The 22,752-nt window shown below is 39.0% G+C and overlaps 1 protein-coding gene across 22 annotated transcripts in view; it reads right to left on the reverse strand.

Annotated features, from left to right (window-relative positions):
* The window catches only part of kif1aa (kinesin family member 1Aa), a 46,870-nt gene extending 26,756 nt beyond the window's left edge, over nt 1-20,114 (reverse strand). For 6 of the 22 annotated variants that reach the window (XM_017304398.2, XM_081606627.1, XM_017304395.2 and 3 more), the window contains exons 1-21: nt 19,763-20,113; nt 16,777-16,946; nt 9,037-9,110; nt 8,746-8,928; nt 8,588-8,653; nt 8,329-8,507; nt 7,180-7,291; nt 6,823-6,900; nt 6,671-6,736; nt 6,561-6,578; nt 6,387-6,465; nt 6,215-6,293; nt 5,901-6,043; nt 4,844-4,882; nt 3,002-3,204; nt 2,834-2,913; nt 2,102-2,177; nt 1,427-1,506; nt 1,227-1,333; nt 1,066-1,146; nt 796-976 (exon numbers count right to left, since the gene is read on the reverse strand). In XM_017304398.2, the coding sequence (XP_017159887.1) occupies nt 796-976; nt 1,066-1,146; nt 1,227-1,333; nt 1,427-1,506; nt 2,102-2,177; nt 2,834-2,913; nt 3,002-3,204; nt 4,844-4,882; nt 5,901-6,043; nt 6,215-6,293; nt 6,387-6,465; nt 6,561-6,578; nt 6,671-6,736; nt 6,823-6,900; nt 7,180-7,291; nt 8,329-8,507; nt 8,588-8,653; nt 8,746-8,928; nt 9,037-9,110; nt 16,777-16,882 (2,030 nt within the window). In that variant the 5' untranslated portion in view covers nt 16,883-16,946; nt 19,763-20,113. Of the gene's footprint in view, nt 1-795; nt 977-1,065; nt 1,147-1,226; nt 1,334-1,426; nt 1,507-2,101; nt 2,178-2,833; nt 2,914-3,001; nt 3,205-4,843; nt 4,883-5,900; nt 6,044-6,214; nt 6,294-6,386; nt 6,466-6,560; nt 6,579-6,670; nt 6,737-6,822; nt 6,901-7,179; nt 7,292-8,328; nt 8,508-8,587; nt 8,654-8,745; nt 8,929-9,036; nt 9,111-16,776; nt 16,947-19,762 lie in introns of all 22 variants that reach the window. The other 16 variants (XM_017304393.2, XM_008407712.3, XM_008407707.3 and 13 more) reach the window with 6 other exon arrangements.
* Between the last annotated feature and the right edge of the window lie 2,638 nt (nt 20,115-22,752).

Raw genomic sequence — 22,752 nt, forward strand, 5'->3', positions numbered from 1 at the left:
TTTAAACAGAGGTTTGGTGTGAGAGTCACTACAAGGTGGAGCAGAAGCGGCGCTCCGTCTGTGAAATATTACTACCTGTAGCGCGTAGCAGCGGTTCAACAGCGAGAGCAGAACCAGCATCTTACATCGCAGCTCGAAGACTTAAATAATTTTGTGGGTTATTTGTTTAGCTTTCTGACCGTCATGCTAATCCGGGTGAGTGTTTGTAGCTGTGCGCTACTTTACCTGCTGTCTGATCCTCCATATGTCATTTTTACTGCAGTGAGCCTCGATATAGCCAAACTCCGTCAAGTATGGCATAGTTTTTATGCCATATTAGATTTGTCGTGTTGATGCATTTTGACGTGCTTCACCCCACGTGCTTCAATTTTCCGCCGCAACACGCAAACTTCCCCATTCACTCAGTGCGTTATAGTTCCACATCGCTTAGGATTTGTTGCTGCGCGTTTGCGCAGTATGAAGGAAAGAGGAGACCAGCTGCACAGGCAGGCTGCGAAATGAGATGCAGGTGATCGGTTTGTGTGATCGGCAACAAGAGACCATGATCGGCGATCGCCGATCATACACTTTTTCACGGAAATTGGCCAATTATGATCGGTGGCTGATCGATCGGCACACCTCTAAAATAAACGTTTTGGCTTTTTTTCTTTTAGGTCATAATCATGCACTAATCTGTGCAGGTCTGTCACATAAAGTCCCAATATAAGGTGAGAAAATCAGAAAAAGTTTAAGTTGAATACGTCTGTGAGGCACTGTATTTTCCATCCAAGCTAAGGTTTTTTTTTTTTTTTGTACCTCTGTTCCATTTCTTGTTTCATGTCAATGCCCTGTTTCTCCAACAGCTCTCTCTGGGCAAAAGCCCAGTCCACAGGCTCAGCAGGGGTCTCAGCGCAGGGGGTCCGCTCCCTTTCAGCTCTGGCCTGCTCAGGGTGGTTGAACCGGAACACGTGGCTCTTCCCCAGGATAATGCGATTTCCTTTAAGAAGAGGAACCTCGTATCAGTAAAACCAAGTAAACTGACTCATGTTTGCACAAAGCTGACATTAGGCGACTTGGTATTCTGACCTGACTTCAGAACTGTTGCTTCTGTCACTCTCTTTCCATTGACGTAAGTCTCGGCTCCTTCGCAGGGCTCTAGGACGACTGCTGCTTAGTAACAGAGAGAGTTGATATTACAGCAATAGTGATGATGTTCAAGACCGTTGAGCTAAGAACCATCTGCTCACTTTCCCCTGACGGGCCAGCGCATCTCGTAAAGGTGCAGTGCTCGCCCTGAATAAAATGGCCGCTGAGGACGATGTCTTGACGGCTGCTGGCGTCCAAACGACCCACCCTACAAAGCAACAGAACGTATTCCAACTTCAACTTTTCAATACAGTATTACACTTCCAGATAGAAAAAATATATATATTTGTGATAATCTGACCTGGTGATTCCCTCTTTAATGTAGTACAGCAGACACTCAGACATCAACGGATCCTCATTGAGGTTCACCAAATGAGGCGTCTGACCAAGAAGAATGACTCATTAAGTGACAAACTAGTAAAGTAATTTAGCATCCGTGTGGAAAACACATGGAAAAGTGTGCTTCTTACAGAAAGCTATATTGATAGCGGTTAAACGCCATGCAATAAATTAACTTAGCGCAGCATTGAAAGGTGGGCGTTTACCGTTGACTTATAAGTACAGAGGCAGGCGAGCGATTCATAAATCACTGAAATGGGAACACGACCATTATCTGTTCCTCCATGTTTACACCCATCTGTGCTGTCAGTGCAGTGAGGAAGTGTTTGAAGTGTAATTAAGTAGATTAAGGAAAAGAAAGTCTCATCTGACATGCCTACGCCACACTCCTCCTAAAGAGAACCTCACAGCACTCAGTGGAGAGACACACCGCAGAGCGACAAACCTCGTTAGGGGAAAAAAGACCGACTGTGTCTATAAACACAGGCTGGGGCTTTCTGGGGCAATCGGAGGGCTTTGGGGGCAAATAAGTAAGCAATTTGCTGATTAATTTTAAAGATAAATGCTTCATTTTAAAGACTGCTTGGAGACATGCAACATAATGCGATTGATTTTTATTTATTTATTTATTTTTTACCTTTTTAGGAGAGAACACACCAACGGTGCCGCCATCTTCTCGTATTGCCACACCCATTTCTGCCAGCAGAGCCTCTCTGTGGAGAAGTGATGTTCTTGATAAACTTAAGAGACAATTCACAGAGAGTTTTTGCATGTGCTTTTTGCTTTGATTCTACACGAGTCAGGAAGCGAGTTGCATTAAATATATGCAGATGGAAAATACTCAAAAACTCTAAATCTTGCTTAGTGATTTTTTTTTGTCACAAGTTAGAAGTAACTTTTCAGCAAGATATAGGAGCTTGTTTTAAGTTACTTATTCCTTGATACTGATAAAGTTCTAGCTAAAAGTGAAATAATCTACCAGCGGAACAAGACATTTTTCCCATGTTATAAGGTTAAAAAAAATTCTAGTGGGAACTAATGCTTTTTCATCAATATTATATTTGATGAAAAATATAATATTAGTTTCCAGTGGAAAACTAATACTTTCCCATTGGAAAGTATTAGTTTCCAGTGAGAATACTTTTTCATCAATATTATATTTTCATGAAGCCGGTAAATCATTATAGACAGTTTCCAAATTTTTTAGGTCATCAACTATCTTCTGTTTTGTTGACCACATTCTTACTATTTTAGACTTGTGGTCAGGAGCCAAAAAGAATCCTTTTAGGATCACACTTTGAACCCTCCTTGTCCAAGTGGTGCAACAACCATTTCAACTGGTTGCCTAAATAAATTCCTACCATCTTACCTTTCCATTCTAATGGCTTCTGTCCGGCGGAGCTTTTCTTCCCATGTCTCGTTTAGTTCGGCAATTATTTTCTCAGTTTCCTGACATTTGAAAACAAAAGGGGGTATTATGACAGTAAAGATGCATCTACGTGTGACGTAGCTACTGAACTGAACACCGGATACTCACCTTCAGCCGCTCGATGGCTTCCTCGCTGCCTGGGCTGAACATAATGCGGTCGTGCAGACTGGCTATAGAGGCGGCACGGCTGGACAAGGCTGAGAGGGATGGCGATGGGCTCATCCCCGTCATGGCATTGGTCACTGTGAAAAGATCATCTCTTTGATTCACAGCTTGGCCTACATCGTTATTGTTCGTGTAATCGGACATGTCTGTCAGCGCGGGGCACAGGGAGTGGTTAGGGGGTCCGTAACAGATAGTGAAGGAAAAAAATAAAATAAAAACGAAGATAAGCAGAGATAAGAGGAAGAGAAGAGAGGGAGAGTAGAAATGGAAAAACACAACATGGCTTCAAACACATGTAACTTACAGTATAATCTGAACAGTTTGTTTAAATGCAACGGTAGCGCAAGTAGGAAGCTGCACAGAGAGCAAATCAACTTAAACAAAGCAGCAAAGAGCCAACCAGCCACCAAAGAGCTAACAGAAAATGCATCAACTTTATGAAGCGGTAAGCAGTGAATCATTTAAAATGAAGGAAATGTAGCCACTTTACAGCAACTTCCTGGTTTGGCTAAGAACCCTAGCCAAACCAGGCTAGGTAGGATAAAGATTTATACAAACAGGATCCATTAAACTTTTATTCTTTTTTTCATATATAGGCCAAACATTTCACAAAACACAAACTTAAAGAGTCTGTAAGGTTTGACTAGTCCATCTGTTTTCTAAAACGAAGTTGGTCAAGATATAAAAAATCCAATAAAAACAGCCCTTTTGTGTCTTTTTAGTAATATAAACATTCAATAAATCTCAAGCACAAAAATCTTTGCTCAGAGTTGAATTATCCAGTTGATATTTAATCGGATTAAGTGTTTTATCTTTTTAAGTACAATATAGAGGTGAGTAATGCAGCTAAAAAAAGTATCATGATAAGCTTTTCATATCAGTCGAGATCAATAATTATCGTTTTGTTTTTTGTTTTGGATATCTGGTGGCGCGACCTTTCCTGTTTTATCCACAATATCCTCTCCAGCTGCTGTTCTCGTTTTCTCTTTGATCTGTCTTGTTAATATAATTGAAAGTAGGAATGCATTTGCTGAATTGTGAATTTATTTGATTCATCAGGCAAAGCAAGAGAATATTATGTTACACTAATATAACTTTGGGACTTTTCTTAATCTTAGTTTTGTTGTGACTCATTAACACCTAGGATAAATTCTTTGCAGAGTATCAACTATGTAGCTGCTGCTATGGCAACAGAGTACAACAAATTGGCAAAGTGTATGACACCCATCCATCTGGACAGGTTTACTCTGCCAAGATCCACCAGATAAAATTGTCTCTCCATCCGATAAAGGGGGAGTGTTATGAAAGGGTGTAAAAATGAGATGAAACAAATAATATTCTCTGTGACTGAATCATCATTTTACTGTTACTGCACATTTAATTGTTCCAGCTGCCAGGGGAAATAGATTAAATCAGACACAAACCCTGCCAGCAAAGTGGGAAACTTCACTTTTTATAGCATGGAAGTTAATGACTGGGATGAAATGTATCAAACTGCTTTCTGTCTGCTTTTTGTAGTGTATTGCTTTTCTTTTCTTTGAATTATGAACACTAAAACACTGCTTTTTTAATGGCACATCTAGGAAGCCATACGTAGATTCTGTTTTTTGAACATCAGCAGTCTAAATTTGTCATAATTATCATCAAAACCGCCTGGATAATATCAGACTGCTTAGTGGTGTGGCAGAGAACATCGACAATCTACTCATGCTGTTGCAGTAAGCGCCATAGCAAAAGCAACAGCAAAAATAAAATATAAAAAAGAAAAATAAACAGGAGACACACATTTCAAACCCTCTATGTCAGCGCCAGTTGCTCGATAGTCTGGGTGAGGTTGAAACAGAAGTTAATAGAGAGACAGAAAAGAGGAAACCTTTAGATAGAACCTTCATACCAGTAAAAATAATACCATGCCAACTTATTACTTTTAAAAGTATTTAAGTATTTAAACCCCTCGATATGTTTTTATTTTACATTTTATACTGTTACAACCACAAACTTTATTGTATTTTATTGGGATTGTATTCAATAGACCAACGCATGTATTAAACATATTCACTGTGAAGTGGAATTAAAGTAATACATCATTTTCAGTTTTGTTCTTCAAATATAAATCTGAAAAGTGTGGTGTGGATTTTATTGTATTTTATAATACTTATATCTGGCTTGATATAAACATTTTCATTACAGCGCTTACTGAATTTGTAGGGTGGTTTGCAGCCTTTAAGAGACTTTAACTTCATTCATCCTTCCACCAACTGAGTTAAGAAAACCAGTTTAAGAAAAGTATCCCCACAGCATGATGCTGCAACCACCATGCCTCATGGTCAGAGATGTGTATTTACTTTGATGTGCAGTGTTACTTTTGTGGCAGACATTGAATTTTGCATGTGGGACAGGAAGTTTTGAACACTTTGATCTCATCTGACCAAAACACCGTCCTCTCCGTTTGCTGTGTGCCTTACAAGCCTTCCAGCAAACTGAGTACAGAGCAGCTTTTTATACCGAGGTCAAATTACACACAGGTGAACGCTACTTGACAATTGATTAAGCTAGTTTCTATTCAGGGATATCAAAAGGTGTGTGAATGCAAATTAACACATTTTACTGCAACTTAATCATTTACAGTTGTAGAACTAAAAATCCTAATAAAATACATCGGAGTTTGTGGTGGCAATGTATCAAATGTGTACAAGTTGGTTGGCCAGACCTCACATGTCCCACAGAAATTTAAATTTTTATTCATGCTAAATAAAACTTTTACAACTTCAGTTTCATCAAAATTTAAATAACACACTTGTACACGAATAGATGGCAGGCAGAATTTTATTTTGCAACTTACTCTCAATGATGTCACCCAGTCCCTGGGCGTACAGGAGGTCTTTCAGACGGGACACTTCCTCTTTCAGCTCACGCACTAATCGGTTGTTTGGATCCTCGTTGATGACAGCATTGCAGCGAATCTGTTTGGCACGGTCAGCATACCTGTGGATTTGAGAAGAAAATATACAAAATAACAAAAGATGCTGACACAAGAGGGAGGTAGAGAACAAATTAACATGCATGCAGGATTCCCCTGATGTCTAAGACACTGCAGCCTGAAAGAGCTGCTGCAACTTTTGATGTGTTTAATGTGACCCAGTCTCTGCCGTCTACCTGAGGGTGCTGAGGGTTTCATCGTAGTTGATGTCAGCTGGACTCAGAGCGGCAACCATCGCCGTTCGAGAATTTCCCCCTAGCAATGCAGAGAGGAAATGTGTGTATCAGCATTCTCCGGGTTCAGTTTGAGTTTATTGATGACTGCAATCCAAAAGCACATTCTATATACCCAAGTTCTCTCTCAGCAGCCAAGTTAAAACTGAATCTCTATATGGAATGAAGCTTTCCACTTTCTTCTTCTTTTTATTCTGCGCAATGTAAAGAAACAGATTTAAGTACACCTTTTCTCCTTCAGAATGCAGGAGACAGATTTTTGCAGAAAGAGTGAAATTAAATGAGTGACCTTGTTCGGTCCAGAATCCTAAAAAGAATAGAGGAAGGAAAAAAATGTTTAAACACCTTAAAATCTGCCTCGTCTTTCAAAATACAGTAAACTGACAGAGTCATACTCACCACTTCTGCCAAAGCAGAAATAACTTTCCCCAATGTGGTTAAAGACTTGTTGATATTTGCTCCTTCCTGTCATTTTACAAAGCGATGTGATTTAATTCACTTTTTATAACATAGATATAGTGTAAATAAGCATTTCCTTAAAGCCGTTTCACCTTAAGCCTGGTTCCTTTGGCTCCTGTAGAGTCCGCTCTCTCGCTGCCGGCCAGATCCACCAAGCTTATTTTGCTGACCTACAGGAGCAACATCAGTTAATATTCCAGCATATTTAATGTTGCACATTATCTGCCAATCAAAACATATGCAGCTATTAATAACCACTGCAGAGACTGGCTTCATTAAAAAACATTTCCTGAGAAAGGAATTAGATTATCCTTATGACCTCTAAACCATCATTGTTTTTTTTCTCCTTAAGATCAAGATTTCCCCTGGAGTCATCTATCACAGTTACGAGAAGCAGAAGCACTATCTAAATGGATAATTTCAGTCAGGATGTGATAATAATCTGCTACCTTTTCAGAGGTGTTGTCAGTCTCTGCATCGAAGCGTTTCTGAGTAAATATGATGTTAAAAACTGCGTGAGAGCGACTGCTGGTCTCATTCATGTTGGTGGCAGCCACAGTCCTACACAGAGAGCAGAGTTTAATCAATTCACAGAGTCCATGTCTGCTTACTAGGAGGTTCTACAGTATCATGTTTATATCATGTGCTGGGTATTTACTCAAAGTAATCTTAATTATGAAACCCGTGGTGGGAACACTTCTGTTCCCTAAAAGTGAAGTCAGTTTTTCCTTTTATCGTTTTAGTTAACTGAAAACATTTAGCTTTCCCTAAGTAATTTTTTTCTGGATAAACTGTAAGGCACTAATGTTGAAGATTTGGTCATCAGCTGTTAAGACTCTTATTTTTAAGTGAGTGAAGACCATTTACGCAGCAGTTTCTTTCCTCCTGTTCTGTCTCTTTTCCCCCTCAATAACTTTATGTCAAACAGAAGTATACAGGAAAAAAAATAAAACATAGAGAGTAGAGAACAAGATACGAACAAAAATACAATATCTAAGGGCATTATAGAACATGCAAATTATCATTTTAAAGCAACAAAATAAAGTTGGTGCTTTAAGGCAGTCCTTCAAGGGCAAATAGAATAGAAGTTAGTGTTTTAGCATTACCCTCTGCTAAATCCCATGTCTGTGTATTGGTGTAGCGTTGGCAGAACTAACTTTTTAGCTCAGGGTGCCCACCACATTATGAAACAGCAATTAACTATTATTGTGTGAGAGCTAAAAACAGACATTATAATACTCATATAAAGAGGTGCAACTCCACTACATTGACATAAAATATTATTTTTAGGCATCTACTGATGCAACTGATGAGTTGCTTTCTCCATGATTAAATAATTGCACAACATAAACCTTCATCATTTCTAAAGCAACCAACAGATTTAACTGAGTGACACCTGCTGCAGGACATTTGTTGTGTGTGTGTATGTATAATTATAAACATGTCGGAATTAGAGAACATTTCAATATATTCACAATATAATTCACAATAGACGTATTCACTCAATTATTGTTTCTAAAAATCATTAAAGATATATATTGTATGTATGTTGTGTTGATCCTGGAAAATACTGTCAACTCATCATGTGGTTCCATCACCTGGCTTTGTTGCCTGAGTCCATCAGATCCTGGATGTCGTTGTAAGAAGTGACAGCCAGTTTGGACAGGTCCTCAACGTACGGACCCATCAGAGGATGTTCTCTGACGCGGAGGTTCCCTTTGTTCTTAGGGTTCAGCAAGTCCCGCACTCGTTCACAGTAGATCTCCATGTAGCTGACCTGCTCAAATGCATATTTAGTTTGGATCAAGAGTCACCTTTGAGAACAGAAGCTCCTCATCAGTGGCCTCTAAGTCTTACCTCCACAGAGTAGGACAGGCTGTTGTCTGTATTATCATTGATCTTTGTGAAAAGATCTTCACAAAGCTAGAAAGAGGGGGGGAAAAGGCATTCAGTAAAAAATAAATTCAGAAATAAGTTACTTCAATTAATCTGCACTGGTTACTGTGTCGCTCTACCAGTGGGATGATTCCTTGCTGATCCTTGACATCCTGTTTTCCCATCATTGTGTACGATTTGCCTGCGCCGGTCTGACCATATGCAAAGATGCAGACGTTGTATCCTTCGAAAGCATGAAGCAACATTTCCTCTCCGATGTCTTTGTACACGCGCATCTGGGAGGCATAATTGATATCCTCCGGCTGGGGAGTGAGATCAATATCTTGTAAATCAGACAACACAACACAAAACAGCTCGCTCTAATGGAAATCTGTCTCCTTGTTGAGAGGTATAGTTGCAGAATGAGTTACCGATGTGTGCGACCAGTAGGAGTAATCAAAGTTGAAGCTCTTGTTGTCTTTGGCCTGCTTGGGGTTGATGATGGCTGAAAGACAGGACCAGAACCTGGGTCAGTCGGAGGGTGGCAGCTATCTGAGTGAAACACTACCTGAGCTGAATCAGTCAAGTTCCCTGGACAGACCAGGGAAGGCCTTAATTTGTTCCTATTACAGTGGTTAGGCATGGTGCTCAAACCAAAGTTCAGGTCTGAACTTAAATCTGCTGACAACTTTGGAAGAATACATCAAAACATTTTCTGAGACTTGAGGGACAGAATTAACTGAAATACACCAAGTGAGACATTATTGTGTGGTTTTTACAATAATTTCAAGAAGAAAGACAACTACAGTTTGCCATTGTTGGGTGCAGGTTCAAGTTTATTTTTGGCTCCATATTCTATGATGAAGGCTTTTGTTTGGCTTTGAAAGGTTCCAGAAAGCTTGTTCTGAAGAAGAGGGGCACGTGGCAGACAACTACTGCAATGTTTTCTCTTCCTACTGATGTAACTTGACAGGATGGATTATTTTCAACTGTGCAGGATGTAGACTTTAAAGGGAATGTATCAGGCAAACTCCACTTTTTTAGCACTTCAATACATTTTGTTGTGTACTTGGAGATTCTGGGAGTGCAGAAAAGTTGAATTTAGTCTCTCCAGATGCTGCATAGATGTCTTTGTTTGTGGCTTATTGGTCAGTATGTTTAGTTTTTTTCATTCCCTCTTACGTTTTTTTTAAACTATTACAGCTAAACAAGGTCATGGATCTCTGGCGAACCAATTTTAGCTCCTTAAGGACATAAGCCTACTCTGTTTTGAACAGTATTTTTGTATAACGTGATTACCCATTTTTGCCTTGAATATATATTCAAGGCAACAAATGTGCATTCAGTCAAATTCATTGCTTTCATTGAATCATAATCAATGCACATCATTCAGTGGTCATGTGCAAAAAATACCCATGGTCTAACTTGCTAACTATGTTGAGGTCCTGTTTACAAGATGCATTCATTCATATTGTGGTACAATTTTCTTGTTCAAACATGTAAGGCTGGATGGACAAGTCTTCTGTTGAAGAATAGGTTTCTGTAGTGGTAGACGATCTCTGCTACCCATCCATCCATTTTCAGTACACCCTCCACATAAGGGAAACAGGAGGGATGAGTGATTAATTTGGTTAAATAATGTAGCTGTAAAGACAATAAATTGCTTGGTAGTAGTTGCAGTCATTTAAGTAAACATCTAGTTTAAACAGAGTAAATTTATGCTGTGTTACCCCATGAAAAATTGTAAGTATCATACCACTTCGAAAAATACAGAGAATCATTACTGACAGGAGAGCTATCAGATCAGATCTATCATCATATCTTTTAGGGCTCCACAATATCAGAAATCTGATCAGAGACAAGGAATGTATGTCACCTGAAATATTATCATTATATTATAATTGTGGTGCCGAGTGTAACTCTATTTATTTTTCAGCAATACTGAGTAAATATTTTTACTACCTCCCAAAAATTTCTGCAGGTAACTCCAGTAAGCCTATTTCGCAATTGAGTAGCAGAAATAAAAATCAGCCTCTATAAATATATCCAGGATAAAAAGCCATTTTGTTACAACGGACCATTTTAGAGCACCTAAAATTTGCTCAGCAGGTTTGTGCTCAGTTCCTCTTTCTGCTCTCTCTAAGATTGAATTTTCATTTGTGTGCATTGTAAAAAAAAAAAAAAAAAGTCTCTTTGTCATTGCTAATGTCATTCCTCGTTGCTGGGTGACTAAAATGTTGCTGTCATTTAATATCTTCCTGTCTTCATTCTCTGTGTGCTCAAAGTCACAGTCAGCCATTTCATCCTCCATCTTTCCACTTATACATTTAACACAATTTGTGCAGCATTTCCATTCTGTTGGAATAGCTGATGATATCATGGTAAACATGTTTATATTGCAATTATTTTTGGCTTACAAAACACCATTATACACAGACCGACTGGCATTTCTGGGATAAATGACGATGATTCAGGTATACCAAGTTCAATTATGACATCTCATCCAGTCATAACTGACCACTAAACTGATTTTGTTCCAGTGCAACTGCTACTGTACCCTTTAATAAACAGCTTGTTTAAAGTTTAGTAACTGTGTAATTGACTCAGTCTCAATGCATCTCCAGAAATGTATAAATGTGCAGTAAATACTGTAAAAACACTAAATCTAGCCAGGTATGTTGGTCTAGTTTCTAGTGCAAATATCTAAGCACACTTGAATTCAGACGAAACTGACCTACAAGTAACTTTTCATCAAGATTTAGGAAGATCTAAGGAAATAATGCCTTGATATTGATGAAAAACTGCTAGTTTTTTCATCAGGATTGGAAGATTATTTTACTGGCAGATTATTTCACTCATAACTCGCTTCCTGACAAATATTTTATGTCCGCCTATTGGTTAGCCCAACCAAAGGCAGCATATTTAATAAGGCGATACCAGCGATGAAAATACTTCCTCTGTGCTCCCAGAGCAGCAGATCACTTTCTCAACTAATGCAGATGTGGTCAATAAGAGAGGAAAAACCAGCAGCTGAGTACATTCTCCAGTCCTCACCCTCTGATTCACTACTCAGTGCAACACCAGGCTATGAAATATGGGCCAGATTTCAGCCCCCGGCTTCACTATGACAAAAATGATACACCACAGCACATGCAGATAAAAAACAATTTCTACATTTTTCTTTTTCCAAAAGTGTGACATCTTCATTACAAATCCGGCTACGTTATTATGTAAGACATATGGAAACTTAGTTTTAATCAATAATTCTAAATTGCCACACCCATTATCATGTTCATGTTTGATATTGATGATATTTTTCTAGTCTGCATGAAAGTTGTTGCCTCATACATATTAAAGAAGAAGCAAAGAACACAAAATACTGTTTTCCAAATAAATAACTAAAATGATGACAAATCATGTTCACCTGGGGACACAGATTGCTTCAGCAAAGATTGGATCTTAAAAATAAACCATGATCTGTCCAGGATGAGTCTCTAGAGCAGAATATTCTCCTGATGCTGACTCATCCTGTATTTTGCTCTGATTCAGATAAAACGAGCCCCCTGGCTCTTCCACAGAAGGACGTGGAAACACCTTGCACTCAGATCAGGTGATTACTTTAGGGTGACTGAGAGGTTACTGGGAAACACAGAGGCTAACCTAATCAAAATGCACTCAGTAGTTCAGTTCTGATAAAAATCTCTACATCATTTGAACTCACAAGAGACAACAATCGTGTTGGTCATGTTCTGTTTTACCATGCAGCTTCAGATTTTGCAATGGAATTGCTTCAAGAAAGCTTAAAAGGCTCTCCTTTCATGTAACAGATCGGCCACATGACAAAATATGGCAGTATTAGTTTGTATTAAGCTGAGTTTTAGTGGAATCTATCTTCCCCACTTCTCTCACATGAACAGAGATTTTATCTTTTGCAGGACACTGTAATGTAAATAACTTTCACTTCTAAATATCACTAAAGCTCATTATGAAATGTTGCAGTTTTGGAAACTTTCAGTTGAATAAAGTTTGACAATTATGTTGACATTTTGGTTCTCCGCTGTTAGGAGCTCGTTGTTTATACTGATGCTCTTAACCAGGTGAATCCTGTTTACGCAGCAGCTCCATTTCCTCTCCTCACCTTGACTGTCCTTTTCTCCCCAATAACTTTATTTCAAACAAAAAAACATACAACAAAATAAAACACAAGACTAAACTATAGTGTGATGGTTGTATTTATTTATGTAAAAGATCATAATTTGATCAAATTGGGATATACCTCATCAAAAACAGTCCTAATTTCACTGCCGATTATGTTGTGCATTATCAACTAAAATCGTAGTAGCTTTTCATTCATGCTTTCAGCATCCTTCTGTGATATATTCCATGTTTGTATTTGTCACAGCTGGTGGGTCTTCATGTCATGGTGGCTGAGTGATGCCGGTCAGGCTGTCACGGATGACCTGACCCAGTCAATAGAAGAGGAAACGTGGCTGCGTCAGCAGGTCTGACACAGGGGAGCTAAACCCACTGACTGACTGAGTCTCCGACATGCTGCACTTAGCAGCAGCAGTTGTTTGCTGCTTTATGATGGGCTGCTGCCTGAAGTATGATGTATGGATAGCAGACACATACAGAGTATGCAGTACTGTCAAAGAAATGCTGCAGGAAGGATAAGCAGAAGAAAACAGTTGTGACTGCTGTACTATTATGTGTCAACACTTTTACAAACACTGAACTGTAATAATTTGATATCACACTAAGAGCTCTAAGGGTACAGAGTCCAATGATGACGCACACTGCAAAAACAAAAAATCTTACCAAGTGTTTTTGGTTTAGTTTCTAGTTCAAATATCTTCACACATTTAAAATAAGACAAAACTAATTTACAAGTAAGATATAGGAGCATGTCTTAAGTTAATAATTCTTTAATTTTGATGAGAAAGTACTAGTTCCATTTGCAGATTATTTCACTTATACTGTAACATGGAAAAAATGTCTTCTTATAAGTAAAATAATCTGCCAATGGAACTAGTACTTTTTAAAATCAATAATGAGCAATTATTGACTTAAAACAAGCTTCTATAACTTGCTGAAAAGTTACTTGTAAGTTAGTTTAATCTTATTTCAAGTGTGTAAAGATATCTGAACTGGAAACTAAACCAAAAACACTTGGTAAGATTCAGTGTGTCGGATGTGGTTGAGAACCATATTTTTGAAATTCGGCCGAGATCCGTTTACCAAGACTTAGCACTCTCTCTCGTCTTCCAAATACAGACACATTATTCCCCGGCATCTCTGTCCCCTGCATCTTAATTAAGGTCGGCGTGGGAGGGAACATCTCACACAACAAGGCTGCTGCCATTTTCTCTCTTTGTGGGAACTGAGCTATTGTCCCACTCCTGAGTGTCAGCTACAGAGCTCAGAAAAAAAAGAGACACAAATTCCAAGGCTCCTTCTTCCCTTCCCTTATTTTGGCCAAGACTACGTGGGGACAAAGGAGCATTTATGGCCAGCCTCTGTATCCCCTCCAGACACTGCCACCAGTGGGATTTCTCTTCATGACGTCAGCCTCTTCATATCCTACAGCCCACATCCAGAGCTATTGACTCTGTTTGGAAGGAAACAATCTGCTTTTCCCAAAGACTGGCAGTCGAACTATAAGCATCTTTGTGTGGCTGAACAACATGGAGTCCATTAGTAAGGGTGGCATAATGCTGAGTTCACTTTGATTTCTGCTCATGCCAATTAAACAAATTAAAACTAGGAATGGACTTCTTTGGAGTTTGGTACGCCAATTGTGATCAATTCCTACAGGATGTTTTATGCATCAAAGCATATATTTCTATCCTTCTTTTAAATCAAACTCAACAAAGTGCATCAATATCAGTCCACAGCATGTCTAACTTTTTATGTTTAACAGGATATTCACCTTCTGTACGCCATGTCAAAATGAAATGTGAAGCTAGCGCTTTCAGTTTTAATATTTCATGACTTGAAAAATCTTTATGGTTATGTGCCATTTTATGAGCAAGTGGAGTTATTGGCACCTTTCTGGGGTAAACATATTAAATGTAACTGGATCTGACAGTGGTTCACAATATGAAACTAACTTATTTGATCTACAAAAGCTGACTTCATCCTGCACTTTATAGACTTTTTGCTCACATATACAGATATATATGTATATATAGATGCTTTTCCCACTCTGAAAATTTTCACCATTATGTTGGAATCAAATAGTGCTTTAAGATCATTTTCTGCCAGAAATGATGTCGTTTCTCATCTGACTTACTCTGTGTAACTGATTACACCTAAAGTTTTCCTTCATTTTTTTCCTTATTTTTATTTAGCCTTTATTTAACCAGGAAAAAAATATATGATATTAAGAATCTCTTCTGGTTTATCCATCAAGCTAGCTGTTGGCCGGTGTGAGGGAGACCTTGCTGGCCGCACAACAGCTGTGTGTTGAGATATTCCCCATAGCCAGTATCAGAGAGGGGAGTTTGGGAACTGCTTCTGCTGCCAGGGTCTTTAAACTGCAGTCTAATTCTGGACCAAGGTAAGAAGTCCTCTTATCGGTTTTTTGAGCGGTGTTCAGAAAAGGTGGAGTTCATTCCTCCTTTCTGCCCAAATGTAGAGTTTAAAATTATGCTTGGAACCAAGGGCATGGACAACCGCAAGTGTCGGTCTGTGCTTGGAAATTTGAGAGAGTAACACATCGATAGAACTTTTAATAACATTAGACTTTATTGAGAAAACATTGGGATATTTACGTTATTTCCAAATTAACTGCTTGATCAAAATATATTTGTGTGATAACCTGTTTGTAATTTTTGATTCTCTGAGAAGTTTCTGTAAAATCCATAGGTTCAACTGAGGTTACAATGTTGTGAGTCTCTAAAATTTTTTTCAAACATATACATTTCATTATGAATTTAGGGATTCTTGGATTAAAAAAAAAAACAAGTTACTACTTCAGATTGAATTTGATAAATTATGATTAAAATCAATTCTACAATAAATTTTAATGCAGAAATGTAACTGAAGTAGCTGGATCAATTGTTAAAAGAGTGACTAATGCAGCATTACGTCCAAGGATATTTTTTATACAGTCCTATGACTGTATAAACAGAAGAGATAGACAAATGAAACTGTAGAACCCATCATGTTACAAAGGCCTTTTTTAATGTTTGTTACGCCAAAACTGCAAAACATAACCTCAAAGAAACGCAGTGAGGCCCAGAAAACGGTTGTACAGCCTGTTATCAAGTCATCGTGTCATGAGGAGGGAGGAGGGAGATGACTAAATCAGGCCAAACAGTAAATATTTCAGGATGTCCAATCTATTATTGATGAACGGCTTTACCTTGCAGAGCAGACAACATATCAAGTATCTTTCCAGTCTCCTCGTTCTGCTCTCCCTAAAGTCCCAGGAATGCGGGGCTTTGAACTACTAACAAATGCTATCAACACAAACCAAAAACATTTTTTTAAATATTTATCAAAACTAAATTTAAGTTATACTTTTGTGATATTCTTACAGATTATGCAACATCCACTGTACATTTTGCATCAGTGGCGGATTTGAGCAAAATGATTACTTTGACTGTCTGAAATAAGGAACATTTATTAAATCCTGCTTTTACCGTGAAAAGGTCTTTCTGTAATTACATGTCTGATTAAATCAGATGGAGATTAATCCACCTGAAGTGTGACACTCAGGGATTAGTTTGGTAAACGTCGACCCAGCAGGAACGACTGCTGTGGTTGTTTGAAACCAGAAACAGAAAAATGACGTTTTATTTCTGGGACTGAATAAAGTTAGACTTTAAGTGCAACATAAATGCTCTGCTCATGTCGTTTCTAGGGAGAGACCATGCATGTTTACCACGGATTAATGTCAGTCGCTCCTGATGGTGCGCAGAGTTAATTTATCTCTGAGTAATCCCTTCACTAAGAAAGGTCAGAGGTCAGCATGAAAAACAAAGCAGCTGGAAGAGCATGAACTCAAGTCTTCTGATTCACAAACTCAAACTTAGCTTCCTACACTACTGCTATCTTTCATGTGTAAAGTGTTAAGACAATAAAAACATTGATACAAACTGCCATTGATTTGTGAAGGAAACTCTGTGTTGTCATTTTAGCGCTGATGTTCGGGTTGGGCTACTTACTGGTGGTGTTTCCAGACATTTGGATGATGCATTTGCTTTCTTTCTCCGTCTCTCTGGAGTTGAAGGGGCGGACCCTCACCGCCACCTTCACAGAGGCCCCTGCCATGGTGATGTCTTCTCAGCACCTAGTGGGGCCTTCTCTGGAACCCAGATGGGGGGCCTGCAGGTCTCTGAAAAGGAGGACAAAGTGTGTCTTTATTAAAATTGAGCCTTTTCTATCCCCAACATGATTTACCCCATTTAACTTCTCTACATTTGTTCCACATTACAACCACAAAGCTTAACGCATCTTATTGGGACTTTAAGCAGCAATAAAAAAAAAACAAAGTAGGGAATACGTATGAATTGGAAAGGAGAGATAGTTTTCAAAAAAAAATTTTTTTATAAAAAATCTGAGCAGAGTGACAATCAAGTCTTCAGCTCGTCTACTTTTTTGTTTACTTTTTTTTCTGTGAACTTCAATTTTTGAGTTAAGCCACAGATTTCCTATTGGATTGAGATGGGGAACTGAACGAAATGGCTGAAAAACATGTCACCGTGTAGGCGTTTTATAAGAGTCGATATTGATAATTATTGATTAGTTTTTTAGTTTTAAATATCTGAAATCCTGCCAAAATGGTGGCGTCGACCATTCCTGTTTTATCCACAGTTTTCATTTCATGCCGTCGTTGTTTTATGTGCCTGAAACCTGAAACTGGTGCTGAGCAAATTACTCGACAGGTTGTCGCTAGGTAACCAAAGAGGGAGCGAGTTGCTAGGTAACCAGAGAGTGATTTAGTTGATATCACTCACCTAGCTTAGCTCACTATGAGAAGTTTGGGGGACTAAAGTATTTCCTCTGCCTACATCTCCCAGAATGCTGTGCGGTTCTGGATTGGAGGTCAGTGAATATTCTACATATTGAATATTCTATAAGATGTATTATCTATTGGCATTGATCATGTCTCTTTCACAACGTATTAAAGGCATTTCTCTCTTCCTCATGCTGCTTGCTCACCAAGTTCATTGAGATCTCCACAAAGCAGCTGGTTTACACTGATTTAATTACCCGTAGGTGGTCACTAATCATTAATAAGGTGATATCTGAAGGCAATCGGTTACAAAGGGTTTCATTGAGTGATATCACAGTAAAGGACGTCAGCATGATTCCACACCTTTTGGATTTTTATTCGTGAACCAAATCTGAAAGCTATTTATTTCCATCCACTTTACAATATCTTCAACCTTTCATTGAAGATATAACATAACAATTTTACTAAAACCTGTTATGAAACATAAGAGAGTAATGAAACAAAACACAAAAAGGTTCAAGGGGATTTTCTGGCTTTTGCGAAACGTATATGCGACATTTGTCAAAACACACTCAACATGTGTTGTGCGAGTCATGTTACACAGCTGTTTTCTCATTTTCATATTTGAAAAAAAAAACAATAAAAATAAAAGAGCATCCCAATATTTTGCAGTTGAGGTGACTGGGAAAAAAGGAGGAGGGCAGGGACGCATGGCTGTAAAATAAAAAAATATAAAAAAAAAGGTCATGCGTGGTCAGCTGCAGCCGAGGAAGATGGATAATAAAGCGAGCTGTAACAAAAGAAGTGCAGCAGCAGCTAAATGTCAGGATGTTTATCTGGATGACAATGGGACTGAAACAGACCAGAAATCTGGGAACTGGCGTCAATTCAGCAGGGCAGCTTCAGGACACGTTGTCTTACAGAAATAATAATAATTTAAGAAAACATAAAACTCAATTGTACTTCTGATCAGTCTGGGTGTGTTTTAGGAGCATGACTCATCGTCAAAGTGTAATCTATCAATGTTAATGTCAATTAAGAGACTAGTACTCTACATTCAGCAGTCGCTGCTGCTCCCTAACCTTAGAGAACACCCTTCAGAAAGAGCATACTCATTCCTGTTGTTCGTTAATATTCATGGACCAAGGTAATTAATGTATTAGGATGTCAGTATGCACCCTCATTTTATGAGCTAACTGTCTTGTCATCATCACTGATTCATGTGTACCTGCTGTGTCATCCTGCTCTCTTGAAATCTCCATAAATGTGGCCCCAAGCATATTAATTTATCAGAGGTGTACGAGAAACCTGTACCAGCAAAAAGGCTTTTAAGGGTTAATCTTATTGTAGTGCAGACATGAGGCTGCGGATGACACAAAAATGTAAAAGACTAGCAATGAACTAATATTATATATATTTTTTAAATTTGCAGTTACATTAAAATTATTACTGGGGCCTATGAAGTGAAATTAAACCTTTTAAAAGATATTTTTTCAAACATCTTTTATCACTCTTCATAATATGATGATGACCATAATCTGCTCCGAAAAGCTCAGGACCATCAGCTGATGATGCAGCTCAGCTGGGCGGCCACCATCTTTCTGGTGGCAAATGCTGTAAAATACCCATACCCTTAATATCTGTCCTAAATTATCACGTAGTAAGCTATTATTTTGGAACGGAGCCTCATAAAGTGGTGACGTTTGCTTCATATTTTGGCACCTTTTCAGAATGACATGCTGGTTTCAGGCCTATGGTGGGATAAAAGTAGCTAATATTTTTTATGACGGTTCATTCAAAGAACAAAAAAATAAATAAAAAATAGCCCAATTATGGCGTCATTTCTAAAGTTGGAAAATAACATTTACTTAAGACTAAAGCCAGTGACACTGCATTTATGTCAGCCGCCCCTCCCTCGCATTTTAAATGTAACCCGTTTTATAATTTATAGACGCAACAAAATAACATGACAGCGTGAGCTGTGTAAATGTGTAGATATAATGTCACTCTGCTGCTGAAGGCTACCGTATTTTCAATTCTGACAGCTTTTCCACTGGCCGCGCCCTTATGCTCATTCACTCCCAAGAGATTTAACACTAAGTAAAGAAGGACTGTGTCATTCAAAATGTTTTACCAGGAAGTCATTTTCAAATGGACGACACAAAAAAAAAAGAAGAAAAACGGGGCCGCCTTACCTCCAAACAGCTCCTGGGAACAGACCGTGTTTGTCGTGCCTGTAGGTTTCACATCCAGACCCCGTGGATACCTCCACTTCCGCCGCTTTCCTCCAGGTCTGTCACCAGCCTCTCCTCCTCATGAAAACGGGACGGGGAGGAGGATGTCAGCGACAAATTCTGCCGACCAGAACACCCACCTCCTCCGCCCCGACTGGCCTTTTCCGCCCTAACTGGACGTCTTTTGAGGACTGAGGAGGGAAGGTGGCCCCCTTGGCCGCTGCTTTGAGAGCGAAGCGGTCAAAATGGCTCTGTTGTCTCGGTGTCTTTGGTGAGGATGCTCGAGCTCCACTGAGCCGGTGACATCACCACCGGGGGGAGGTAGCAGCATCGATGCAGTACCGAGAAGGCAGGCAGGGGAGGAGGCGGTGGGATTAATAGAGAAAGATTGGGACGTACATTAGGACCCTTTAAGTGCTACGGCATAAAATGAAAACATTCAAGCTAGGGAAGATGTTCTTGTGCATTATACGAGGGAACATACATACGTTTTTTATATTTCAAAGTAGTGGCGGGAAGCTAAGGGAAAGCATTATCCATCCATTTTCTGTACACCTTTGTCCCTAATGGGGTCGGGAGGTGCTGGTGCCTATCTCCAGCTAACGTTCCGGGCGAGAGGCGGGGTCACCCTGTATAAAACAAAATTGCAAATCTTAATAAATTAGAATATCATGGAATATAATCGACTATACTTATTTTAGTAATTCAAATGACAAATTAAAACAAATATTTTGAACAGATTCAGTTCACACAGGTGATTTTAAGCAAGCATAAGGCAACAGTCCAGAAGAACAACTCCTTTTTAACAGGCAGGGGCATTTAGTTGAACCAGACTCAGGAGCAGCAGACTACCAGAAGGACAGACATGACAAAGGGATGTTGTTGCTTACCAGCTGCTGAAATAATAATACCTAATAATTTCAGGAGCAACATCCATCTAACCTCAAAACCTCAGTTTTTCCAGAATGGCTGATGCCAATCCAGTGATTATATGCTGGAGTAAGAAGAAGCACCCAGAACAGCGTACTCCACAGAAAAACAAAACTGGACAAGATATGAATTTAGGACCTGTTTGTTTTGAGGCAACAGCTTTAACCACATTGCTAGGATCACATTTCCTGATTGGGAAGAAATCTACAAACCAAAATTACTTCACATTTTATTTAAAATGATCCAACAAAAATGTATCCCAGCTACCTTGATCAGACCTAATATCAGAAGAGGGATTTTGGAGAGAGGCCTTTGGACAGCATAGTTTGATTAGAGAACCAGAAGTAATTGTGTCAACACCTGCACAGCTCAGGAGCGTAACGGTTAACGGGTATCCGGTTTGTGCTGTAAGATCAATCTTGTCCACAACTGTCCATCACAAAACTAAATCTGTCCTTTTAAAGAAAAAAAATAGCATAATCTGCAAAACCAGTAAGTACTTTTAATGCAATCTCCATCTTAAATGGGAAGAATTAAAAACTGTTTTAATGGAGGCATGAGGGAGATAAATTCTGGTGAACAGAAGCTCTCTAACTGGTAGGAGGAGGGAACTGAATGATCAGGTTTCAGTCAGTGTGAAACATGATGCAGTGTTATTTGTGACCTTGCTCTTTGCACTGACCAACCACTCCTATAGTCCCCAGCTCTCTGTCATAAATGCATTGTGTTTTTCTGTGTAGCGTAACATCGCTCCTGGATGTTCTCTGGGTCCTCCCCTGAATCATGTGCAAACAAGATCATGGTAAGTTCTGACGTAGACACCAAGATCTGTCAACATCTTCATCAATCGCTGAATAGAGGAATGAAAGGAGGTTTGAATAACAAGTTAAAACAATACCGCTTTAAAAATTGGATTAAGGTGAGCTTAATAGGAGGAGCGTGGAACAGCTGAGGCAGAAAGCAAAGAGGGAAACTGAGGGAAGAACAAATAACCAGTGACAAAGCCTGACACAATAAACGAATGTGCTAAAATGCACAAACACAAAAAATAAGTTAAAAACACACACACACACAAAGAATGAACATAACAAACATGATGGAAGTAAACAAGACCTGTTCAGCAACAATAAGGCACTAGAATGGCAAGACTGATCAAAATACCAACACAAAACTAAAACCCAACACAAGACATGCTACCTTTTCTAACTGCCCTTTAAGTCTGCTCTGCCATGACTAAATTAGGTGGCCTGGCACTCTGAATAATTGACTTCCTGACTGAGCTGTTGCCTTGATCCTAACTCGAAGGGCATGTTTTCTATCTGAGTGCGGACATGAAAATGACTACCTGTGTCATTCAGCATGGAAACCACGGACCAAAGTCCAGATCTGATGAATGCTTGTGACTCATCAGATCATGTCCTGTTAAAGGATTCTCCCACCTGAGCTGTGGGTCTCTGCAGCTCTTCCAGAGGTCCCATGGGCCTTTGTTTTATTCGCACCTTTCCAAGCTTGTCAGTTTGTGATGATGCTGTTTTTTTCTCACCCATTTTCTCCAACAAATTTCTGAGACTTTCACAGATTTAAGAGTAAGCTGGATTTAAGAGTTTAAGTTACATACAGGTAGATTTCATTTTTGAATGGTCAGTTTTTATTTTGGATATTTAAAATGTCTTCTAGTTCCAGTGCGGAGTGTCCTGTACAAAATTAAAGTTAATTTCTTGCATTATTGTACCATTATTAATATATTTGTTGAAAATGGTTTCAGAAGGACAATATTATCATTTATGGCAGACATTTCTGGGAACAATTTGTCATCCAGCAAAATCTGTTATCGTGACAGACCTATTCCTGGAATGACAGTCACCACATCTCCACATCTCGACAGCTTTCTGTGAGAAAAGCGCCCTCTAGTGGTGGATTGCAGACTCAAACCGGAAGGGATTTGCTTTTTAATAAGCTCACAATAAAACTATAATTTGTTATATTGTGATTACTTTTATACTCAGACCCCAAAATGGTGG

This window comes from Poecilia reticulata, chromosome 4, assembly GCF_904066995.2.
Source record: "Poecilia reticulata chromosome 4, P_reticulata-male-v2, whole genome shotgun sequence".
Classification (NCBI taxonomy): domain Eukaryota; kingdom Metazoa; phylum Chordata; class Actinopteri; order Cyprinodontiformes; family Poeciliidae; genus Poecilia; species Poecilia reticulata.